This window comes from Chrysoperla carnea, chromosome 1, assembly GCF_905475395.1.
Source record: "Chrysoperla carnea chromosome 1, inChrCarn1.1, whole genome shotgun sequence".
Taxonomy (NCBI): domain Eukaryota; kingdom Metazoa; phylum Arthropoda; class Insecta; order Neuroptera; family Chrysopidae; genus Chrysoperla; species Chrysoperla carnea.
In genome coordinates, this window is record NC_058337.1 from 138,606,424 (window position 1) to 138,633,627 (window position 27,204).

The window sequence follows — 27,204 nt, forward strand, 5'->3', positions numbered from 1 at the left end:
AATAAATATGTATACAACAATTATCACCCTTTATAAACAAGGCAATAGTCAAAGGAATATTGCGAAACTAACAAGAACAGACCGCAAAACAGTACGGAAAATAATAAACCGCTATGTAGAGGCTGGTACAGAATCCCCCGCAATCTATGAACGATCTTCAGTTTTGGATTTATTGCACGAAAAAATAATTGAGTTATTAGAAAAAAATCTAAGTTACATAAGAATTTTTGAGGAGTTAAAAAATCAAGGTTATACAAGCAGTTATAATTCTTTGACCCGTTATATCAAAAAATATAAAATTAAGGATAACAGTTGCATTCGTTTTCATACTGTAGCAGGAGAGGAAGCACAAGTAGATTTTGGTGACATAGGCTTACAGTATAATTCTAAGGGGCGTAGAGTTAAAGCATATGTATTTAATATGCGTTTAAGCTATAGTCGCCTTGATTATTATGAAGTAGTGTTTGATCAAAGTTGTCAAACATGGATACAATGTCATATCAATGCATTTAATTATTTTGCTGGTAGTCCAAAAGTAATAAAACTTGATAATCTTAAAGCTGGAGTGGTAGATGCCAATTTTTATGAGCCAGTATATCAGAAGGAATATAAGTGCTTAGCCGATCATTATGGTATTTTACTTTCTCCTTGTCGAGTGTATCAACCTCAAGAAAAAGGCAAAGTTGAGTCGGGAATAAAATACGTTAAAAATAATTTTTTGCTGGTCGTAAATTTGATAGATATGAAGAATTAACAAATGGTCTTGCAAATTGGTTAAATAAGGCCAATAGCCGAATACATGGTATACCTCTAGTAAATGAATAATTGCTTAGAGTAAGATAATATGCTAATCAAGTAACTATGGAATATAAAAAACTAGAAGTAATAGAAAGACAAGAATTAAAAGCCCATCATAAGCAGGAGAGAGATGGTAGGATTAGAGACCGGATCAAAGCTGTTCTTATGTATGATAATGGCTATAGTATTGCTGAGATATCAACAGTGTTATTACTGAGTGATGAGGGGATAAGAAAACATTTAATAGATTATCATAAAGATAAGAAGCTTAAGCCTGAAAATGGTGGTAGTTACAGCAAGCTTACTGTAGTTCAGGAAGCAGAGTTAATAGTTCATTTAGAAGATAATAATTATGTTTATGCTAGAGATATAGGTTTGTACATAGAACGTCAATATGGAGTAATCTACACATTAGCTGGGGTAATCAAGCTGTTACACAGATTAGGTTTTAGTTATAAAAAACCTAAGTTAATTCCTGGGAAAATAGATTTAGCCAAGCAGGAGGAATTTAAGCTGCAATATAGTTTATTAAAGAATAATTTAGCTAAGGATGAGTCTATTTACTTTATGGATAGTGTTCATCCTCAATATCAGACTAGAGCTAGATTTGGTTGGATTAGGAAGAATACAGTTAAAACGTTACCAAGCTTTAGTGGATGGAAACGTAAGCATATTATAGGTGCAATTGATATAAAAAATCTAAATTTAGTAACAACTGATAATCCTAAAGTTAATGGTGATTACATCATTGAATTTTTAAAGAAATTGGAAGAAAATAACCAAGAGAAAAGCAAAATTTACTTGATATGTGATAATGCAGGATATCATAGGTCAAAAAGGGAAAAAGAATATCTACAAAACAGTAAAATAGAACTATTATTTTTGCCACCATATAGTCCTAATCTTAATCCAATTGAACGACTGTGGAAATTTATGTATTCTGTTGTCAGTAACAATAAATTTTATTCAAATTTTGAGGCATTTACTGAATCTATAAGAGCATTTTTTGAAAATATTGAAAAATATAGAAATAGAATTTCTTCATTGGTAAATGACAATTTTCAAACCATTGGTCCTAATCACTTTACCAACTCTTCATGTTAAAGAAGTACACTACTAAGAGAATACCTAGAGAACTGTTTGAGCAAGAGGAAAGAAGTAGTTTGATTCCTTTACCATTAGAAACTTTTGATTTGTCATCTTGGCATAATCGAAAAGTAGCAAAAGATTGTCATATTACCATAGATAATAATTATTACTCTGTACCAGAAAAATATATATACAGTGATGTAATGGTACAATTGTCCCCAAAACTCGTTCAAATATTTTCTATACAAAATGATTTAATAGCAAGACATGTTAGAACAGAGGGCAAGGGTATATTTACTACTAATCCGTCTCATTATGCCAAACACAAACGTCTATGCCCAGGTTTTATAGAATATAGTGAACATTATCAACAACAAATGCAGCAGATAGGGGGAGTGTTACGGAACGAGCGATGAGGGGCCATTTTATTATAACGGTAAAAAAATTTTGACTATTTTTATAGTTCCGAGTATTCTTTTATGATAGAAATATATTAAATATAAGAAAAGATGATCTATTGTAATACAATGTAACTATTTGTGTTGTATAAATTTTAAAACTATATATTATGCCATTAAGTACCTACATCAATGGGTCTAGGAACTTTAATTTTTTATAATTTAGCAGTATCATCTATGGGTACGCCAAGGAAAGTGCATAAAAATCAGTCGGTGAGAATCCGATCTATGCAAAGTTTAACCAACAGCATAGAAGCAACTATTGCATTGCAGGAGGTGACAAATGTGATGAAGCCAATAGAAGCGACATATTAGGCTACAACGCAAGTGAAGGTGTTGAGCCCCGAAATATACAAGATCATAGAGGTCGACGTTCTCCATAGTGCGGAAGGCAGCATGAAGGGTGATGCAATGGTAGGTCACCACTCACTCTATCGGGGTCGAAGTCCGTGGCATGGTATGAGATGGAGTTTATGTAAACTTGGGAGATCTTCTGTGTTCTTGCAAGAGTATGTTGGAACAAGTCAAAACAGGCAAGAACTGACAAATGATACAGAAGAAGTCGGACTGACTGATAGTACTCGGAGCATAGGATAGCTATGTACATGGGGAAGCGGTCAGCAATGGAACGTTTGGTTGAGTACCGTTCAAGATAACACGCTGAGGTTATTATAGTGATGCAGGTTAAACCCAATCAAATAGCTAAAAGAGCAAAGATGTATTAATTCTAGTCCTGATAGTAAATGTTTTATTGAAGAGCCGTGTGCGGGAAAATCGCAAGCACGGTTCTGTGGGGGTACCCATAGCATTGAAACTAATTTCAATTTAAAATATGGAGTAAATGTTATGGTTTCTACCCGACCAACAAAAGCAGTCAATATTTACCAGTTTAAAATCACATTAAAGTATATCACTCCTAAGATTTGGCGACGTATTCAAGTACCATGGGATTATAATTTTTGGGACTTGCACGTTGCTATTCAAGATGCTATGGGATGGGAAGATTATCACCTTCACCAGTTTGATATTATTGATCCTAAAACTTGCGAAAAAGTTTTCATTAGCACACCAAATGATGAAGGGTTTCATGATGTTATTGATGAACATAAAGCAAAAATAGCAAAATATTTCTTAGTGCCTAAAGATAAAGCAATTTACGAATATGATTTTGGCGATGGTTGGGAACATGAAGTTTTATTAGAAAAGATTTTACCATTAAATATAAATAGAATCATTATCTCATATTAACTAAATTATAAATAATGTTTAATAACGATACTATCTTTACTTTAGATAGTGAAGAAATAGCTTTAGTCACTCGCCATCATACTAAAGAAAACAAATTAGTTTTTGCTGTAATGTTAAAATTTTTTCAATTAGAGGGAAGATATCCTACTTCTAACGATATTATTGATCAAACTATGATTAACCATATTGCACTGCAGCTAAATTTAAATAGTAGTATTATGAATTTTAGTAATTATGATTGGAGTAGTCGAACAATTAAAAGATTTAGGCAAGAGATTAGGTTGCTATTAGGTTATAATAAACCTACCATTGCTGATAGTAGAAAATTAATCGTTTGGCTAATAGAACATATATTACCACAAGCACCTACATTAGCGCAAATTAGTGAACATGCTAGTAAATTTTATCGTCAGAATCATTTAGAGTCGCATAAACCTTTACAATTAGAGCGTTATATTGCAACGGCATGTCATAAATTTGAACAACAATTTTGGCAGGATATTTTTCAAGAATTATCTACGGAAACCATAAAATCAATAGACCTTTTATTAAATGTTAACGATACTGCTTTAGTAGAGGATGAGGAACCAACTAATTTTGAAATTAGTAAAGGATTAGAGCAAATTAAATTGCACGAATTAAAAAAAGATATTGCTGGTGCAAAGTTAAAAAATATTACTTATGCGATAGATAAACTAAAACGTTTAAGGATGTTAAATTTATCAGATAGACTAAATTTAATAACAAGAAAACTTAAACAAAAATATTATCTTAGGATTTGTGCTGAGTTGCCAAGTAATATTATAGAACATCCACCTGTAATTCGTTATGCTATGATGGCAATGTTTTGTCATTTTCGTGAGCAGTTAATTACTGACAATTTAGTTAGTAGTCTAATTCAATTAATTCATAAGATTAGAACATCAGCTGAAATGTCGGTTAATAAAGATATATTATCTGAGGTTAAATGCGTAAACGGTAAATTTGATATTCTATATACTCTTGCTAATACTTCTGTAGAACACTCCAAGGGAGTAATTGACGATACTATTTATCCAAAAATTAGTAAGGAAACATTACAGACCCTAGCAAAAGAGCTCATTTGCAATAAGGGTAGATGGTATCAACAGCAAGGGCAAAGAAAGATGCATTCTTTATATTCCTATGCTCATCGCCGAGTATTATTAACATTATTGGAAGTATTTACTTTTCAAACTAATAACCATGACTATGAAGCAGTATTGTCAGCTATTGAATTTATTAAAACTAACAAGAATATTAAATATAAATATTATCCTGACTCTAAGCTTGTACCAGCTATAGATTTAATACCGATTAAATGGCAGGTTCTAGTAGTAGAAGAAGTAGAGAATAATAGTGGACAATATGTAACAAAAGTAAATCGCATTAATTATGAAGTGGTAGAAGAATTACACAGTTTATTATCATCTAGTAAACACAGTTTATTATTATCTAGTAAACAAATATGGGTTACAGGCGCTTATCACTACCGTAACCCAGAAGAAGATTTGCCTAAAGATTTTGATAGTAATAGAGAATATTATTATCAAAAGTTAGGATTGCCAATTGATAGTAATGCGTTTGTTCAAAAATTACAGGATAATCTAACTGAAAGTGTACAGCAATTTAACAATAGTATTATTCATAATAAAAAAGTAAAGATTGTTTGCAATAAGAAAGATAAAAGTGGTCAGATTAAACTAACCCCTTATACAGCTCAACTTTTACCACCCAATCTATTAACAATACAACAAATAATCAATAAAAATTGGTCAACAGTAAATTTCATAGATATATTAAAAGAAACTGATTTACGCGTTGGTTTTACCAAACATTTTCATACAGTTGCAAGCCGAGAAAATGTAAACGAGCAAAAGTTTCTAAAACGTCTATTACTTGCCTTATATGCTATTGGCAGTAATACTGGATTAAAACGTATTAGTGCTGCAAATGATGATATAAGTTATACAGATTTAAGATATATTAAACGCCGTTTTCTCAATACTGCTAATGTCAGAGTCGCAATAACAGAAGTAGTCAATGCTATCATAAACATTAGAGATCCTCGTATTTGGGGTACTGCTACTACAGGATGTGCTTGTGATTCAACTAAAGTTAGTAGCTGGGATCAGAATCTAATGACAGAGTGGCATAACCGCTATAAAGGACGTGGAGTGATGATTTACTGGCATGTTGATAAAAATGCTACCTGTATTTATTCTCAATTAAAAACATGTTCTTCCTCAGAAGTAGCAAGTATGATTAAAGGAGTGCTTGATTATTGTTGTAAAATGGATTTACAAAAAACTTATGTTGATACTCATGGGCAAAGTACAATAGGTTTTGGTTTTAGTTATTTATTAGATTTGGATTTGTTAGCACGATTAAAAAACATTAAGAAACAGAAGCTTTTTTACTCGCATCAAAAAGATCGAGGAAATTATAATAATTTAACTCCTATTTTAAAATCTGCAATAAACTGGGAATTAACAAAAAAATACTATAATGAAGTAGTAAGGTACGTTGCTGCTCTAAAAATCGGTACTGTTGAACCAGAAATAATGTTCAAAATTCTAAGCAGAAATAATAACAATCACCCAGTGTATAAAGCCTTAACAGAAATAGGGAATGCAGTACTATATTCCTCTGCCGTTATTTAATGTCTGAAGAATTACGAATTGAAATTCATGAAGCCTTAAATGTAGGAGAGAATTTAAATAGTATAATGGGTTTTATCTTCTATGGTAAATTAGGTGAAATATCTACAAATAACAAAGAAGATCAAGAATTAGCTATAGTTTGTTTACATTTATTACAAGTATCTATGGTGTATATCAATACCTTGATGATTCAGGAAGTGTTATCAGAGCCACTATGGCAAAATAAATTAACTAAAGAAGATAAAAGAGCCTTAACACCATTAATCCACAGCCATATTAATCCTTATGGCTTATTCCCACTTGATTTAGAAAAGCGAATTATTATTGGACAAAATAATTATCGGGTAGCTGCATGACAGAAACAGTTATTCGCACCCCTGTCAGATTGAAAGCTAAACAAATTGCTAAATCTTTAAAGCAAGAATACCCTGACTATGATTATTTAAGAGAATTATTTCGTCATTTGCGTAATGAATTAAAAATAGAAGTAACCCATCGTGATAAGAAACTACCTTACGTCCCAACTGAACAAGAAATGCATAAATATTATTCCGTTGTTTGGCAATCACGAAACATGAAGCATGTAGTAATTATTAAGACCTTATTATATACTGGCGCTAGAGTTAGTGAATTACTAAAAATTAAATTAACTGATATTGATATAGATAGATGTCAAATTCGTATTATTGAAGGAAAAGGTAAAAAAGACAGAATAGTTCCGTTTCCTAATAATTTCAAGGAAATATTAGCCCTTCATATAGATGGAATGAATAAAATAGGGGCAAAATATCTGTTTGAATCATCTTGGAAAAAACCATATACTGATAGAGGAATTAGAAAAATACTAATGCAATACACAAAAGAAGCTGGTATAGAAGAATCCATTTCCCCACATAAATTAAGACATTTTTTATTTACTTGGCTAAAGAAGCAAGGAGTAGAAGATGCTTTAATTCAGCCATATTCAGGGCATGAATCCAGGCAATCTTTAGAGATATATTCTAAATTATCTATAGGTGACGCTCAAAAAGAATATGATAACGTAATTCAGAAATTTCCTATTTAATCAAAGTGGCCCCTCATCGTTCGTTCCGTAACACTCCCCCGAATATTATAATCTTTAAGAATCTGTATATGATCATTACTGGTATATTGACTACCTTGATCACTATTAAATATCTGTGGAGCTTGATACTTATTTAATGCTTCCTTCAATCTCAGGTTTTGACAAAATCATTTTCTTGAGGAGAAATTTTTCTCCTAATTTTTGATACTTTTTTCGTAATAACAAAATTTATTCACTCTATTTGAATATATAGTGTATCAAAAACTGTAGCAATTTTTTATAATATTGCTGGTTTATATTCGCCAATATCATTTGGTAATTCTAATTTTTTATTAAATGAGGTTTTGGTAATTTTATTACTTCCATCAAAACTTGATTTTATTGTGATTTCCAACTTGCCTTGTTTATTACTTTTGCGTATCACTGGTGCAAATGGTTTAATCATATGATGATTTCTAATATTTCTCCTATCTGGTATCCCTCTTAATATAGGCTTTTCTACTATTCCCTCTAGTGAAATTTGTGACATAGATCTATAAACCTCACTTGGAGACAACACATTGCTATTGATTTTCTTATCCCATGCCCTTACTTTCTTTAACTTTACTGAAGATTGTGCATGATAAAATATGTTGTATGCTAGCATTACAAATAACATATAATCTTCATCTTTATCTGGATCATTTGTTTGAAATTTATCCATTAATAATTTTGACTTACCAAACTTAAAAAAATGCTCAATATCAAACCTTTGCTTATAATATTTATGTAGTTAAGTGGGATAGGGTTAACACCCTCGCCTTTAGGCGAACACTTTAGTATAATCTATCTAAAAGGTTACTGCAGGAAGAGATGGAATATAGGAGAGGGTCTCATAGCCTGTATGATTTAAAGTATCATATAGTGTTTTGTACAAAGTACAGGTATAGAGTTTAAACTGGGCAAATAGCAAGTAGAGCAAGGGAAGTAATTCAGGAAATATGTGCAGCTAATTATATAGATATAATTAGTGGCAGCATAAGTCCTGATCATGTTCATATATTAGTATCAGTTCCACCGAGTATAGCAAGAATCATTAAGGTACTGACAATTTAATAGTATTAAAAACAGCATCATAGAATGTTTTAAAATCTCCTACAACTTTCCTAATTTCATTTTTTATCTTAAACCAGTAATGCTCTATAGGATTCAAATCAGGCGAGTAAGTTGGTAAAAACAGTATGCTACAACCAACGGATTCGATTAACTCCTTAACTTTAGAATTTTTATGAAAATTAATGTTATCCATAATGACGGTTTGCCCAGGTTGTAATTATGTAATTAATACATCCCTAATATAAGTTTTAAAGACCTCTGTATTACAATTACCTTCAAATATCATAGGAGCAATAAGATTGCCATTGAAAAGACCGGCTATAATACTTATTCTCAATTTATGTTGTTATATCTTTGCTCCATAACATCTTTGTCCTATAATACTCCATCCATACTCTTTGCAAACATTATCCTCTATTCCAGATTCATCAAGATATACTAATTTATCTTTTGTAATGGTTTTTATCTTTGCAATAAATTCATTTCTTAATTCAATATCTCTTTTCGGATGATAATATGTTTTTTTTATAGCTATAACCAAGCTTTCTGATTTGCCTTAAAATAGTTACAGATGAAATATTGCCCTATTGCTTTGCTAAATCCTTTGATGTTTTATTCATATTAGCTTTGAAAAATTCTTTAAAAGATTCTGAATCTTTGATCTTATGACTATGACCTCTCTGATAACCAGTCGTTGCCTCTAAAGTACCTTGCTTATCCTTTAATTTTTTCCATTTATATATAGTATCACGACTTACATTAAATAATTTACTTACCTTACTTATTCGTATCCCTGCTTCTACAGCTTCTATAACTCTTAGTCTTAGTTCTATTGCATATGCTCGTGCCATATCTCTTTATATATTTATTAATAATTGCTTAGTATAACATGATACTTTCATTTTGTCAGTACCTTAATGATTCTTGCTATATCTCAATATCTAAGGTGTTACAATATATTAAAGGAAAGAGAAGTCGTAAATTGCTACAGGAATTTGAACTACTTCGTAAGCGATATTGGGGTCAACATCTTTGGGCTAGAGGGTATTTTGTTGTTACAGTTGGTAATGTGAATTCAGAAGCAGTACAGAAGTATATAGAGCAACAAGAAGAATATCATAAAAAAGATGATTTTAGAATATCAGAGTTTTAGCGTTTACGCTTTTAATCTGCTTTGCAAGCGTAAACCAAACTACCGGCATTAGACGGTAGTAATTGATATCCTTCAGAAACACTAATTTTATCTTTTTGTTGACCAGAAGCACATAACCATCAATCTCTCTTATATTTCTTAGCTCCCTCTGCATCTAATACCTCAACCTTAATAAAGTTCAGCTGTTTATCAGACATGATATATTTTTTCTTGCCCTTGATCAGGTAATTCTTAAATAACGAAACTTTAATTGATAAATTACCATTTTTTGTAGCTTGAACTATAGTTTCTTCTTCATCTGCCATATGTAAATCACCAGAACTATGACATGATAACTAATTTCCATAAAATCTTTTTCGTCTTTTTATTCTTTGTTCTTCTGTTCATTTTGTGTAAATACTCCTATTAATTCTTTGACGAGTTATTACCACCGTATTTGCTTCAGTATGTAGTGGGTGAATGAAAGACAGTGAACTATAACCTGCATCACCTACTGTTATATTGATGCATACCCATACAAACTACACTGTACTCATAACCGGCCACTATTCCACTATTACTATTATTCCTAATATAAGTACGATCTGATGCTTTTTTTGCATCTTTTTTGCTATTAGGTGTTACATCTATTTGTAGTAAGTTTCTACCCTCATTGATCAGTTTGCTTATTAAATAATTTTCTATAACTTCTCGAGTCTTGAAACGTTGTACATCTCTTGTATTTAATGACTCATCACGAGCACAGTGAAAATTCCCTATAGCTCTCTATACACTTGACCAACTACGCTGAAAATATTTGTTAGTTGTTAACTCAACAACAGATCTTGCTTTAACACTATCGTTAGTTACTGGTGATAGTATTAATTCTAAAATAACCGCTTGGTTATAGGGAAAATTTTTTTATCTCTTGTAATATTTCTTGAACCATACACACTAATGACCACTTTTTTATTTGATCACATTTATAGCACAAATTAAAGTCTTCCTATCTTTTTGTCAAAACTTCAGTTCAATATATCAGTTACTAATGTCCCGTCCATGCTATTTGACAGTTTATAGCTTAATATGGCTTTGCTATGCCAATCTATAATGGATGCTAGATACACAAAGCCTCCGTTAGTGCGAATATATGTAATATCTCCGCTCCAGACCTCATTAGCAGTAGGAACAACTACTTTCTTAGTTTTATCAGTTGTAATCCAGTATTTATCAAGTAGGTAGCTGTATATTTTATGCTCACTATCTTTTATAGTAGTTGATTTCTTTTTATGAGGGTATATCGCTTCAATACCAATGAATCTCATATATTTTAGCACTCGGTCTCGACCTATCTTAAAACCATCTTCTAATAATTGCTGATATATATATAACGATAACCAAATTCTGGATTATCTGTATATATCTCATCTATTCTATTTAATATATCTAAATTATAGCTACTAAGTCCTTCTACTTTATAATATGTTGAAGAACGGTTAACCCCTAATAATTCACATCGTCTTGTCTTTGGTAACTGTTCTAGCTTGGATATGACAAGACTCTTTCTATTTGATAAATCCAAGCTTCTTAGCTTTCCCACAGCCCAATCTCTCTCAATTGTAGTTTTTCCTTAAACCTTTGCCAACGCATCATTTTGCTCTTTAAGTTCTTTAATTTGTTCTTGATATTCACTCACTACCTTAGCTGGTTCAAATGCTATTGCTGCATTTGATAAAATTGCTTCTTCCAATGTGATATACTATTGCTACTCACCTCATATTTGAACGATAACTGTGATATTGTTACTTCTTCTTTTAATAATTCTAACACTATCTTTGTCTTCTCTTCAGCACTGAAATTCCGTATCTGTTTCTTAGTCATTTTATCTCCTATAAGTTATTTCTTTATTCTAACTTATTTCCAAGATAACCTAACTTTTTTTTGTCCAATTTTTTCAGTCCATTATAATTCCATATCTACATCTACTTTAACATGATCCATTAAAGCTTCCCATATGCCTTTGTCAACCCATCTCTTAAATCTACGATAAACACTAGACCAACAACCATAATAATTAGGCAGAAGACGCCATTGACAACCTGTTCTGACAATAAACCATATTGCTTCAATAAACTGTCTTATTTTCTCCTCATTCTTGTTGTGTATAGCTTTTTTTTTCTTAAAAAATAATAAAATCGTTTCCCATGCTTGGTCTTCTATGTAATACTTCATATTGGTAGTTTTTTGATTTTGATAACTAGAAACTACCATTTCTTCTTGCTATTACAACTTCTTTATTCTCCTCTGATAACTTAAACATAAAATTTTGTCAACAGAACCTAGTAATTTTTAAAAAACGTTATATAAATATCAATTAAAATTATCAAAAAAGATAGGAGCGAGAAAATGAGCCATAAAGAACAAAATGTAACATCAAATATAGAAACTGATATTGTGAAGAGCAACAGGATATTATTATATTTATCAGGAGGCGGAGTAAAAGGAATAGCAGAGCTAGTTGTGCTCGCTGAGATAGAGGAGCGTACCGGTAAATCTATAACGGAGTTATTTCCAATAATAACAGGCACTATTCCCAAAGAATCAGCAGTAGTATACCAAAATATAGTGCAAAAGAAGCACTTGAGATATTTAAGGAAGCGGTCCCGCAAATATTTCCAGATGAGTTATTAAGCGGAGTGAAGCAAGTATTTACACATAAATACAGTCAAAAGCCATTAGAGAAAATATTAGATGAACATTTAGGAGGGATGCGTTTAAGTGAGGCAACATCACGCTTAATGATACCGGTGACAAATTTAAATACAGATGAGAGGGAAGTAGAAGTATTTGATAGTCACAATCTATTTGGGACAAGCGGGCATAGTGATCCAAGTCTTAAGGATGTGCTGCTTGCAACTACAGCAGCCCCTACATATTTTAAGGCAGTAACGAATGCGAGTGCTATTGCAGGTACATCTGTATCAAAAGAAGCATTATATGCCTATGCAGATGGAGGGTTAGCTGCTAACCGTCCGGCATATGAGGCATTAAAGATATTAAAAGGCAATAATAACCGTGAGCAGCAAAAAGAAATATTAGATAAAACTATGGTGTGTTCAGTGAACTTTAATGATGCACTTAATTTTCATGAAGGAATACCTGTAAGTGATAAGTCAAATGAAGGTTTAACAAGTAATGGAGTTTGGAAGTTTTTAAAGCATGTTAATCCAGTAGTAATGGTGTGTGATGGAGTATTGAAACTGTTTGAGACGCCAAATAATGATGGATCAATAGGCTGGATGTCTAAGGGTAAGTTAATCGATAGATTAATGCACGCGAGCGAAGAGAATGCTACATCGGAGGTAAGAAGTGATTTACCAGGTCAAGATGAGTTTTATGAGGTAAAGCTGCCAATCACTAAAGAAACATCCAGTTTAGATGATGCAAAAGTAAAGAATATAGCTGCTTTAGAGGAAGTGGGGCGTCAGTATATAAAGGAGCATGAGCATCAGTTACAGAAGTTATGTGATAGTTTGTTTCATAATTATAATCAAGAACAAAATATAAAGGCAATAGCAAGTAATAGTTCTGCTCTCGATGATATGATAGTTGCAGATAATAACATTGACAAAGTAATAATATCTGAAGAATTTGCACAAAAATTAGGAGCCAATTTAAATGAGCAGCAAGTAGCTAATATCGAAACGGCACTTGCGAACCTAAGTCCGAAAGAAAGTGAAATGGTAGAAACATTTTTACAGAGTCTTAACAATGATCAAGTTATAGCTTTATCTAAGTCACTTCCTGTAATTGCTTATGGTGAATTTAAGAATAGTAGCATAGGAGAATTCAGTACATTTCAGAATAAGTTTTTACAAGTGTTTAGTAATATGTTTAGCAACCAAGATGAGTTTGGATCTGAAGTATCATTAAATGCTACCCAAGAATATACTACCGAAATAGTATGTGATGGCAGAGGATCAGAATTATCACATCATATTGATATAGGTGTAGAGGCTTAAGGCTTCTTACGCTTTGCATTATAAGTTTTATTGTTATAGGAGAACATAATAACAACAATGACAGATTATAGTAATTATACAAACAAGTACATAGAAAATAAAATCAGCTTAAATCTAAAGACGTTAAACAGTTTTAGTATAGGAGAGCATAAGAAATATAGCGATATATATAGTTTAACATCGCATGAATATAGGTATAGCACTTTAAGTACAGTATTAAAGATCATGGCAATACCATTAGTAGCTGTATCAAATGCAATCAAAATATTATCATGTGAAATAGTAGCGGTTAAGGAAATGGCAAATATCCCACTTATTATGTTAAAGAAAATGGATCAAGGAATTGCGAAGAAGATATTAGAGGGACTTGATGGTACTAATCAAGAGGAGCTATGTAATATAACCAGTAATATATTAGAGCAGTGGAAGGAAGATAATAAATTAATTCAACAGGAAGAGCAGAGTTGGTTTAGCAGCGTTAAGAATTATATATGCGAAAATGTACCATTTATTGCATCTATTCAAAACTTTTGGGTAAATGGGGGAGTGCATTTTACTAAGGAGAAATTAGAAGAGCAACGCTTAGTAAAGAAAATTACCAAGGAGCTCTTTAAAACAGCCTATATTGCTGGCAAGGAAGCAAATAACTTAAATAGAGATGATATATATAATCATTTTTTTACAACGCCCGCTCGAGAAGTAGACTTTTCCAGCGCTGTATGTCACCTTCAAAATACACAATAATCGCATACTTAACTTTATGTGTTTCATAAACGCACATGTTCGGTTATAGACTACATAACTGCACAGATTCCTAATACACTATACTACCATAAAATATAACCTCACGGATACTGTCTGTATTACGTTTCTCACTTTACTAGAAACTACTGACACGCCATCTGACGCCGCGATAATAACATGAAAATCATAATATACTAAATAATTTATGTTAATATTTTAAATATTATTTATATATATAACTATAACTACAACGTTAACTAAAACTAACGATTAACGTGAATGTTCTATGTTCACTTCACACTATGTATGTAATGTATGTTTTATTTACAGATATTTTACAAAATTTAAAATTAAATAGAATCACTACATAACCTCACTTTTATTAATCATCAATGTCACATTCACATTTTATTATTATTTTTATTTATACATAATAATTTTAACATAATTTACATTTAAAATAAGTAAATAAATCATTTCTCAAATTGATAAATTTCTCTCAAAGTCAACTTCCCGAGCGATTGTTGTAAAAAGTATTGAATGCTACTTGCGGAATAAGTAGCAAATATGACAGTCGTGATTACGGCATTCGCTCTAAGGTTTATGAGACATTCTTATGAAGACTCGTGTGGTTGTCGCAACTCGCCTACGGCTCGTAGCGACATCTACCACACTCGCCTTCATAAGAATGCCCCATAATCTTACGCTCACGCCGCAACACCACGACTGTCAGATTATTTGCTACTTATCTCACATGTAGCATTAATAACTATAAGGATATAGGTGCATATAAAGATAACACGCCATCAAAAGATATAGATTTAGTGCAAAATCAGTGGTTTCATAACAATTATAGTGCTTTAGATGAAGCATATTTCAGTGATGATGATATGGCAAATTTGATAGGTGAGGATAACGAGATAAGTTAATATCTTAATAAAATATTAACTTATCTCGTGAGAGCTTTGTTTTTTGTATTAATTTTTTCTGTTGTGTTGCTATGTGATTTTTAACTATCTTGTTTAATTCATCACGTCGTTTTTTATAATTGTATGAAACTATGCCGTCTATTTTTGGATCTGTATTTTCATCGATGAAGACAGAATTATTGTATGAGCGTTTTGTTTGCATAAGTTATTCCGAATAATTTTTTCAAAAAAATGATGATAAAAGGAGTTTTACTTTTTGTTTAAAAAGAATATCTGTCAAGAACAGAAATTTAAGATTTTTTAAGGTTAGAGAATTTATTAGTTTTTAGCGGCACTTCTTCTTTAGTAACGAGCGTTGCTGGCGTATAGCTTATTTCACTAAGGTCTTTACATGGTAGTAATGTTTAATAGCTCTTATAATAAGGCATTCCAAAAATTCAGTGTCAATATCTTTATGGATTCAGCTATACCATCTGTTAGGGACATTTCACAAGTTACTGTTTTTATTTTTTTTTCTTTAGTGATTTTAATTAATACTAAGTTGGCACCAACTGACGTTGTCAAAACATCCGCCAATAACAGCGTTCCTATTACAGTATTCTGTGTGCTGTATAAGTTGTTTACGTATTTTCAAACGGGTCGGTTTCGGAGCCGACCCATTGAGTTTATAACTTTTTACTTTTTCATATCATAATTAATTCGTTTTTCGATCTGAATAGATCATTTCTTTCGGTTGATTTGATTAATCAATCTAAAAATTTAATTTAAAAGTCGAGTCAGTGATTCTGTTCTTTTTTTCAAAAAGTTTCAATTTTTTCAATGGTGAAACGCGTGGTGTTCAGCATTTAATTTAATTTAACAATGTGTTAAAGCTTAATTTCTTAATCGAATTTTATCTTGATAATCAAGTTTAATTTTGAATTCATATCGAGAAAATACAAGTGAACGACATGTGATTTAGTGCATTGAACTAAGCATTTTATACTTTTCGCGCCTTTGAGGTGATTTAACGCATATTGCAATTTTTATTATAAAAAAGGTGTATCAATCAAAGCCAATAAACTATCATCAAAAAGAGCGTGAACAAATTCACCGCAAAGGTTTGATAAATCCTCCTAAATTCCTTTTTTCCTGAGTTTTATCCGATCAAACCTTTAAATAACAACTTTTATTCTTCTGCCGTCAACCTGCATAAAAAACTGGTGAGTACATATTCTTTTTCATACAGTCCAAATTTCTAAAACGTTCTTAAAATCGCTAAGTGTTGGGAAATATTTTATTTTTTGTGAACCAGCGATCAACGCCCCAACATTTTTTGGTCACTTCAAGCCAAATATACGTTTTTTTCATTCATTTCAAATAATCACGTGTTTTTTCGTGTTTTTTGTTTTTGACAAGCGGTTGCGTAATAGCTTGACAATAACAACCCTAGTTTTTTCACCAGGCCAGTCGACGCCATTTTGATATTTCATATTTGACAAATAATAAAACTACTCTTTTCATAAAATAGATGTCACTATTGACTATTTTTTTGTTCAAATCACAAATCATAATATTTACAATATTTTTCAATTGTCAAAATTTATTAAATGACATTTCAAAATAAATGTAAACAATTTACTTTTTTTGACTTTAATTGTTAATTTCAATTTTTCTGAAAAAATTTAAAATTCTTTTAATTAAATCGCATTTGATTAAAATTTCGTATTAATTCAATATTATTTAATACTCAATTGATTTAATTAGTTTCAATTTCTGGTTATTGACTTTGATTGCATTTTTTTTTAAATTAATTAATTTCATACTTTTATTTCAATTCACTTGCATTCTAAAAAGTTTAAATTGTTTATTCTTGGGTATCAAATAAATTCATTATTCATTCATTGATTTTCATATATAATATTAACTGCCCGAGTAACTCTGCGGATTTACTCTAATTTATTAAAAATTTTCTTTTGATTTCAAACAAATTTAATTTCAGTGGTTCTGTAACTCGATTGAAATCATCAACGTATCGCTTATCAATAATATTTTAATTATTTAAAGTCATTTGATTGTTTTATCAGTCCTTCATCAATTAATATTATTCCTTTTTTCAATTTTATTTGCATTTTCATTCAAGTATGGCACAAGTTATTGACAGCTTACTCCAATATGGAGAAAACATGGAAGCAGTGAAGGAAAACTTAGTCCTTCATCGTGAAAATGCCTTTGCGCAAGTAAACGTAATTTATGACACTGTAAGGGGTCTTGCACAAGCCGATTTTTTACAGTGTGAATTATTATTTAAAGAATTGCCATCCTTCATTGAAAATCATAAAATAATTCAAAGTGATATTTTGAAATTTAATTCTGCCGTAGAAAAACGTAAGCGAATCGAAACAGTTTCAGCTCAAATAGCTTACGATCAGTTGACATTTTCAATCAAGCTGCATTACCACAAAATGAAGGCGTTAATGCCAAACAAAGTTTCTGATTCAACATCGGTTGATTCAGTCAAACCTCTTCAACAAGATAACAATTTAGCTCGTATTAATTTACCCCAATTCAATGGCGATATAGATTCCTGGTTGGAATTTATTTCTATATTTGACAGCCTTGTCCATTCAAAACATATGGACAATATTTGCAAATTTCGTTACCTTAAAACCTCGTTGAAAGGGGACGCGGCAGCAGTGATTTCTGGGTTTGCCTTAACTAGCGAAAACTATCCATTAGCATACGAAGCATTACGTTTTCGCTACAACAATAAAAGGCGCATAGCCAGTTTTTATTTACAAAAAATTTTAGAGTTCAAGACAACCCATTTGTCTAATTTAAATAATTTAAATTCATTTCTCACCACTCATGAAACTGCAGTAAAATCTATTCGTTCTATGGATTTACCAGATTTAATTGATTTCATTTTTTTCAACCTAACACTAAATAATCTGGACACTAATATGCGCCGTGAATTTGAATTACGTCATTCAGACAAGGAGATTCCGTCATACACGGATTTAATCACATTTGTTACTAATCAGCTTCGCTCATTAGAGTTGCAATTACCCACTACTCGCACCAGTAGCTCAGCGTTTCCAAAAACAAATAAACCCAAATCATTTTTAGTAAACACCGCTCACAACACGAATAAAATTTCTTCATTTAAACAAAACTCTCAGATTTCAAAATGTATTCGCTGCAGAGGCCCTCATAATCTCGCAGCTTGTCCTTCATTTTTAAAAATGGAATTATCGAATAAATATCAATATTTAAAATCACTTACTCGTTGCTTCAATTGTTTAGGTTCTCATCTTCGAAGCCAATGTGCTTCTAAAAATGTATGTCGCAAGTGTGATTCTAATCAACATCACACTACCCTTCATCCTGGGTTTCAATCATCGGTCACGTCGGCAACCAAAGCCACCGTTTCGGACTTGAATGCGTCTCCCTCAAACTCAATCACTCAACCCCCTCACAGCACCGGCAACGACATCCCGGCGCTGTCATGTACTTCATATGCCCAAAACCCACAAGGGGTCTTACTGGGCACAGCTCAAATTTTAATTAATACCCCCAGTGGTAATTATTTTTCTGTTCGGGCACTTGTGGACCCTGGCTCCCAAGTGTCAATTATTTCATTATCATGTTGTCGTGCTCTTGGTTTACCTATTAAACCCACTTCAACTCAAATTTCTGGTATTGGCGCCACCGAAACCTCTTGTCATGGTACGGTTTCGTGTATTTTAAAGTCAAAATATTCTGACATAAAAGTCTCTACAACTGCTTATGTCATGTCTACTATTTCGTTAAATTTACCTTCAATTGAATTATCTCAAGAAGTCATCAGTCGCTTCACGTCACTCAAATTGGCAGATAGCCAATTTTATAAATCATCCCCCGTGGATTTCTTAATAGGGGCAGATTTGTTCCCCTCTATATTGTCATGTACGGATTCTCAAAATATTCAGGGATTCCCTTCCGCCATAAACAGTATTTTTGGATGGTTGATTATCGGTCCTGTTGAGGGCAACCCCACTACTCAACCCATTTCACTCCTGAGCACTGCTCAAATAAGTGATCACTTACAAAATTTTTGGGAAACTGAAGAAGTTTCGGTTTCCATCCCCTCAAATCCTTCAGATATTTTGGCGGAACGCCATTTTAAAGACACGCATTCGCGTGACTCAACGGGTCGATACATTGTCGCTCTTCCGTTTCGTCCGGGCAGCCTCCCTGCCCTTTTCAACAAGGAGCGTTCACTCGCTTCCTTTATTAATTTGGAAAAAAGATTGTCTAAATTTCCAGAAAAATATAAGGCGTATACCGAATTCATGGTTGAATACATTTCATTATGTCACATGTCAAAGGCAACTAACTCATCAGGTTATATAATTCCCCATCATTGTGTCACTAAGGACACTAGTACATCCACCAAATTACGTGTTGTTTTTAACGCATCGGACCCAGGTTATAACAAAATTTCTTTAAATTCATTATTGTTGGCCGGTCCTAAATTACAAAACGATATCTCGGATATCCTTTATTCATTCCGTTTTAACGCAATAGCCTTGTGTTCTGATATACGTCAAATGTATCGACAAATTTTGGTACGTCCAGAAGATCGCATTTATCAGCATATATTTTACCGACCATCCACTGAATCCGACGTCGTTGAATTTGAACTAAATACCGTAACATACGGCTTAGTTCCTTCCGCTTTTCTTGCACAAAGGTGCCTAAAACAATTAGTTATCGACGAAGGCAATCATTATCCTTTGGCTTCTCAAGCCCTTCTGCACAACACTTACGTTGATGATATTATTACTGGTGCTTCGTCTCCTGAACAAGCCAAAACTTTAATGACACAATTACAAACTTTAATGAGTAGGGGAGGTTTTGAGTTGCGAAAATGGACTAGCAACGATCCTTCCATATTAGCTGATCTCCCTGTAGATCACATCGAGACGCCATTTGTGTTCGAAACGGAGACTGTGTTCAAAATACTTGGGCTGCTGTGGGACCCAAACACAGATAGTTTTCTATTTCAATTTAAATCATTCGAAAACGTTTTGACAAAACGCACTTTGCTTTCACATGTGGCAGGAGTGTATGATCCTTTGGGTTTTTTAGCACCTATTACCTTTAGCTTGAAGTGTATTCTGCAAAAGTTATGGTTAGATCACTCAGGGTGGGACGACCCTGTACCTCCACATATTCGTCAAATTTGGGACCTCCATCAACAGAACATGTATCTAGTAGCTCAAATTCGCATTCCCCGTTTTATTGCTCCTTCAGAAAGTAGGTCGGTATGGTTGGCCGGTTTCTCTGACGCTAGTCAGCTTGGATACGCAGCTGTGCTTTATCTCTGTTGTGATGATGGATATGCAATAACATCCAATTTATTTGCTGCTAAAACTAAGGTAGCTCCATTGAAAACCCTGAGCATACCGCGCCTGGAACTCTGCGGAGCACTTCTGCTTAGCAAACTCGTCTCGTCTGTCCGTCAAACTATGCCGAATTTGTTCAAAATTCCCCCACGTTTATTCACCGATGCTCACATCGTTTTATATTGGCTCAACACTCCTCCACATTTACTCAAAGTTTACGTTGCCAATCGTGTTGTAGCCATTCAACAAACCACTCAACAAATGTGCTGGTCTTACATTCACACTTCTGTCAACCCTGCTGATATCGCATCTCGCGGACTGACCCCTGATCAGTTTTGCAAATCAACTCAACATAACTTGTGGTTTCACGGACCATCGCTAATTTCGGAGCCTCTCAGTCAGTGGCCTCCTCCTTTTACGGATACAATTTCCAATATTGCTGAGCTGCCTGAAATTAAACCCTTGGCTCTCGCAGCCAATTTAATTACTCCGGATCAAATGTTAGAATTATTTTCTCGCTTTTCGTCATGGACGCGTTTGATCCGAGTAGTCGCATGGATGCTTCGTTTCATCAAACAGTGTAAAGCACGCCTACAGCATCTAGAACCCATTTCTGGTCCGTTGTCCGTCACTGAATTAGATTTTGCGAAAATCAAAATCATTCATATAACTCAAAAACATTATTATTCCTCCGAAATTCATTTGTTATCCGCTCATAAAGCTCTTAAAGGCAGTCTCAGCTCGCTCAGTCCGTTTTTAGATTCTTCTTCCATAATTAGAGTGGGTGGTCGTCTCGACCACTCCCCACTCTCTTCAGCTTCCAAGCACCCCATTTTGTTGCCCAAAGTGGCGCACATCTCACAATTAATATGCGTTCATGCTCATTTGTGTTCTCTTCATTCTGGGCCCAGAGCAGTCCAAGCTCTGTTCAAGCTCTTTATTGGATTCCCGGGCTTCGTGGTCTTGTTCGGAAAGTGATCCGTAACTGTCCCACATGCTACAGATTCCGTGCTGTGCCCTTCCCGCCTCAAATGGCCGCTTTACCCGAATCTCGAGTCACCCCCTCGAAACCATTTTCTCATACCGGAGTCGATTTCGCCGGTCCTTTCGTTGTTAAATCCGGCAACCCACGTAAACCTCGTTCAACAAAAGGTTATCTCTGCATTTTTGTGTGTTTTTCCACAAAATGTGTCCATCTTGAGTTCGCTTCAGAACTCACTACTCAATGCTTTCTAGCAGCACTGGATCGATTTGTAGCTCGTCGGAGTCTTCCATCCGACATATATTCCGATCAAGGTCGGAATTTTCTTGGCGCCTCACGCCTTTTAAATGAAATTTCTATTTTCTTAAAAGAAAATCGCGAGAACATCTCCGATTATTTGTCTCTTAAAAATGTACAATGGCATTTCAACTGTGCATATGCACCTTGGTTCGGGGGTTTGTGGGAAGCTGGCGTCAAATCCGCCAAATCGCTCCTCAAACGTATGTTCAAGGAATCTTCCTATTCCGTTGAAGATTATTTCACGATATTCGCCCGCATTGAAGCGGTGTTGAACAGTCGCCCACTGTGCGATCTGCCTGCTGATCCTTCTGAGGCATCGTCTTATTTAACCCCTGGACACTTTCTTACCGGCACCCCCTTGACCTCGTTGCCCGAACGTTACCCACCTTGTGAACAGCCCGTTCGTGACCGTTGGCTGAACCTGCGACGCTTGGTTCAAAGTTTTTGGAAACGTTGGTCGAAAGAGTATTTAAATACTTTAATTCAAAGAAACAAATGGAAATCGCCTGCCGCCACCCCTGAGGTTGGGGATGTCGTATTAGTAAAAGGGGATCAAACTCCCCCACTTTCTTGGCCTATTGGCCGTATAATCAGACTTCACATGTCTGCAGACGGTATACCTCGTGTTGCCGATTTAAAACTTGCGGATCAGCAAGTAGTTACTCGGGCGGTCGCCAGACTGCTTCCATTGCGTGGGTCGATCGAGTAATCCCATTTCATCCTTCGCTCCCCTATTTATTTATTTTTTTTCTCGAAATTCAAATATTTTATCCGTTAGATTTCAAATATTCTTTGTTTTCTTTTCTTTCATGTACATTGTCGACACTTTCAATTTGTTTCGGTCCCATGTAACTGAATTTTTCCCTTTTTGTTTAGGTAGGCTCAAATTCTATCGAATTTGGGGGGGCGACTTATGTTAGGGACATTTCACAAGTTACTGTTTTTATTTTTTTTTCTTTAGTGATTTCAATTAATACTAAGTTGGCACCAACTGACGTTGTCAAAACATCCGCCAATAACAGCGTTCCTATTACAGTATTCTGTGTGCTGTATAAGTTGTTTACGTATTTTCAAACGGGTCGGTTTCGGAGCCGACCCAATGAGTTTATAACTTTTTACTTTTTCATATCATAATTAATTCGTTTTTCGATCTGAATAGATCATTTCTTTCGGTTGATTTGATTAATCAATCTAAAAATTTAATTTAAAAGTCGAGTCAGTGATTCTGTTCTTTTTTTCAAAAAGTTTCAATTTTTTCAATGGTGAAACGCGTGGTGTTCAGCATTTAATTTAATTTAACAATGTGTTAAAGCTTAATTTCTTAATCGAATTTTATCTTGATAATCAAGTTTAATTTTGAATTCATATCGAGAAAATACAAGTGAACGACATGTGATTTAGTGCATTGAACTAAGCATTTTATACTTTTCGCGCCATTGAGGTGATTTAACGCATATTGCAATTTTTATTATAAAAAAGGTGTATCAATCAAAGCCAATAAACTATCATCAAAAAGAGCGTGAACAAATTCACCGCAAAGGTTTGATAAATCCTCCTAAATTCCTTTTTTCCTGAGTTTTATCCGATCAAACCTTTAAATAACAACTTTTATTCTTCTGCCGTCAACCTGCATAAAAAACTGGTGAGTACATATTCTTTTTCATACAGTCCAAATTTCTAAAACGTTCTTAAAATCGCTAAGTGTTGGGAAATATTTTATTTTTTGTGAACCAGCGATCAACGCCCCAACACCATCTAAAATAAAACGCTGAGCACCTTCAACAAGTAGTTTTTTATATCTATAATCAGAGCAATATCTTCTAAAGAATCTACGAATTTGTTGTTTTGAGAAATTATCGTTCTCGAGTTCTATAACTTCTTTACTAATACCTATAGCAAGAGGTTTTGCAGGAATAGAAAAACACAGAGGATATTTTGTTTGCAGTAATTTTAAGATTTGTTTAGATTCATCTTTCCATCTTGCCAGTTTAGCTTTAAGGGCTTCTTGTTGCTCTAGAGCTAAAGCCTTGACTTTTTCTGCTTTAATTTGTTCTTTAGCCAATTTAGCGTCTTGAGCTTTATTGCGACTTACATTAGGTTTAACTGATTTAGCTCCAGAGTTAACCTGAGCATTAGCAGGCTTTATTACTTGCTTATCGAAGACTACCACTTGTTTTTTAAGGATTGGCGTAATAATACTGACTGGTACTTTAAGCTTTAATGTAGATTTTGCTGTTTGCATAATATTTTAATTAGCTATTTTTTAGTTTATTTATTTCAACAATTCAAAGCCCAGTGACTTTAGCGATAAAGTCAGTATCAGCGCCAGCAGCAATCATATTCTTAGCTACCTCATATTTCTCCTCATTTCTTCCAATCTGCATGCCTTTAGCTTCTCCAATCTGCATGCCTTTTTCTACACCTTGTTGTTCCCAATGATGAGCTAAGCTAGTCATAAGATTTTTTCCTTGTTCGGTATTAAGACGCGACTTTAATATTTTTTCTAATTCTATTTTATCAGATTTTTCAATTTTAATCAATGTATAGGTTAATATCAGCTCTAGGTAATCAATACCGATATTCAGTTTGGCAAATTCAGGTAATAGATCAGATACCTCATGCCATCTTTTAAGTAGGTCTCTTTCGTGAATATGCTTCATGAAGAATTGTAGTATTCCCGCCCAAGCTTTCTTCTTTAATTCCTCATCAGGAATATCATGTACGTTAATCACCGGATGATCTTTAGTCCAAATATCTTGCATTAGTTCTTTATGCTGGCATAGATCCCAAATATTCTTCAGAGCATTATATTTCTTTTTGCCATTGTAGAACACAAGAGGATATACAAAAGGCAAATGTTTAGATTTAGGATTAAGAGTTAAATGCCTTGCTGCAATATCCGTCATATACTTAAAGAGCCTAAAAGCCATGAAGTGGTCCGAAGTACTTTGATGCTCTAGAAGTATCCATAAATATCCAGTATCATCTTTAAACTTAGCTGAGAATAGAATATCAGATATAGAGTGTTTTAAATCTGCTTCAACAAAGCTTTCCTTTTCCATCTTTAGAGTATGCGAAGAGAACATAGCTTTAATCTCTTTTGGCAGATGCATCTCAAAGAACTCTTGGGCAACAATAGGGTTCTCTAGAGCCTTACGAATAAGAGCATCATGCCTTGGACGCTCGGAAGTATCACTATTAGCACTTAAATCTTCTTCTTTGCTACTAATATCTTTTTCATTCATTGTGTTGGTTCTATTTCATTGCTAACAGTTTTTTCAGTATCATCAAAATTTTAATGGCAGCAATTAATCAGAGTGATCATAATAATCACTGCTTAAATTGCCGTTGTTTTTCATAGTAAAACGATTGATAATTTATATTCCATCTTTTGAGTGCTTTAGATATACCACTTTCTGCGATTTGTGTAGGGCATATTTTGACTAATTCTTTATATGTTTTTCTAGGGTTTTGGTCTGAGAACTTTTTAAATTCTTCTTTGCTAAGAGTCTTACTGCTTTTAATTTTATCACGCTGCATATCAATAATAAATTAAGTTAAATATGTTTAGATATAAAAGATTGACCTCTGCTCTTCCATTTATGTAGTTAAGTGGGATAGGGTTAACACCCTCGCCTTTAGGCGAACACTTTAGTATAATCTATTTAATAGGTTACTAGAGGAAGAGATGGAATATAGGAGAGGGTCTCATAGCCTGTATGATTTAAAGTATCATATAGTGTTTTGTACAAAGTACAGGTATAGAGTTTTAACTGGGCAAATAGCAAGTAGAGCAAGGGAAGTAATTCAGGAAATATGTGCAGCTAATTACATAGATATAATTAGTGGCAGCATAAGTCCTGATCATGTTCATATATTAGTATCAGTTCCACCGAGTATCTCAATATCTAAGGTGTTACAATATATTAAAGGAAAGAGTAGTCGTAAATTGCTACAGGAATTTGAACTACTTCGTAAGCGATATTGGGGTCAACATCTTTGGGCTAGAGGGTATTTTGTTGTTACAGTTGGTAATGTGAATTCAGAAGCAGTACAGAAGTATATAGAGCAACAAGAAGAATATCATAAAAAAGATGATTTTAGAATATCAGAGTTTTAGCGTTTACGCTTTTAATCTGCTTTGCAAGCGTAAACCAAACTACCGGCTTTAGACGGTAGTAATTGATAACTTACTTATCTTCTATTTTGTGCTATAATATAATGCACATATAAATATTGGTAGTTAATCATGGCAGTTTCAAAGTTCCTCGGTCCTAAAAATGATGTCGCCTTCAAGAAAATCTTTGGTTCTGAAAAGCACAAAGACATTCTTATTCACTTTATTAATGATATCATGGAATTTAAAGATGATGAACAAATAAAGGATGTTACTTTCCTAAGTCCTGTCCAAGACCCTGATATTGCTTATAAAAAACAATCTCTTGTTGATGTTCTATGTAAAGCTCAAAATGGCACACAAGTCATTGTAGAAATGCAAGTCTCCCCTTCTAAAGGCTTTGTTGAGAAAAGAGCTCAATATTATGCCGCCAAAGCTTATTCACGACAACTATCCCAAGGACAAAAACAAGACGGGCTCTATGCTAACCTTAAGGAAGTCATCTTTATTGCTATTAGTGATTATATTATCTTCCCTGATAAAGCTGATTATCTCTCTCATCATTTCATCCTTGATAAAGTTACTTTAGAACATGACTTAAAGGATTTCTCTTTTAGCTTTATTGAACTACCTAAATTTAATATAGATAAAATTGAAGACTTAAAAACTATTACCGAAAACTGGTGCTATTTTTTTAAATATGCTGCTAACACAAGTTAAGCTGACCTGCAGAAAATAATAGGTAGCGATCTTGTAGTAGGGCGTGCTTATGAAGCATTAAATCAGTTTAACTGGAATGAAGCAGAACTCCTTGCTTATGAGCAGGAAATTAAACGCATCATGGATAACAAATCTGTCGAAGATTTCATGATTGAATCCGCTGAAGCTAGAGGCGAAGCTAGAGGTATGCAGATTGGAAAAGCTGAAGGTGAATATAATAAATCAATAGAAGTGACAAAAAATATGCTTGCAGCTGACTCTGATCCTGATTTTATTTCCAAGGTTACTGGTTTATCTATCACTGAAATCAACAAACTAAGAAATGAGTAGTAAAACGCTTTGCAAACTGCAAGATCTACATTGAAGCTTAAAATGCCGCTGCAAACTATTTTACCTCAAAGTAGTGGTCATAGATAAGCGTGCATTACAGCAAAAAACGGCTAATACTAAACCT

General features: G+C 33.5%; 2 protein-coding genes across 2 annotated transcripts; one reads left to right on the forward strand and one right to left on the reverse strand.

Annotated features, from left to right (window-relative positions):
- The first annotated feature begins 6,626 nt into the window (after window positions 1-6,626).
- Window positions 6,627-7,340, forward strand: LOC123295617 (tyrosine recombinase XerC-like). Its single transcript, XM_044877033.1, has one exon. It carries the CDS (start codon window positions 6,627-6,629, stop codon window positions 7,338-7,340), a length of 714 nt encoding a protein of 237 aa, XP_044732968.1.
- A 16,858-nt stretch (window positions 7,341-24,198) lies between these two features.
- On the reverse strand, window positions 24,199-25,158 carry LOC123295641 (recombination-promoting nuclease pSLT051-like). Its single transcript, XM_044877063.1, has 2 exons — window positions 24,489-25,158; window positions 24,199-24,422 (listed from the first exon to the last, which is right to left on the reverse strand). The coding sequence occupies exons 1-2, from the start codon at window positions 25,156-25,158 to the stop codon at window positions 24,199-24,201; spliced, it is 894 nt and encodes a 297-aa protein (XP_044732998.1).
- Window positions 25,159-27,204: the final 2,046 nt, after the last annotated feature.

What these genes read in the sequence shown, in the direction of transcription:
- LOC123295617 (XM_044877033.1), top strand. Translation starts at nt 6,627, where the DNA reads ATGACAGAAACAGTTATTCGCACCCCTGTCAGATTGAAAGCTAAACAA.
- LOC123295641 (XM_044877063.1), bottom strand. Translation starts at nt 25,158, where the DNA reads ATGAATGAAAAAGATATTAGTAGCAAAGAAGAAGATTTAAGTGCTAAT. An exon ending in ATTTGCCAAACTGAATATCG is followed by an intron (nt 24,423 to 24,488) that starts GTATTGATTACC and finishes CTGATAAAATAG; the next exon opens with AATTAGAAAAAATATTAAAG.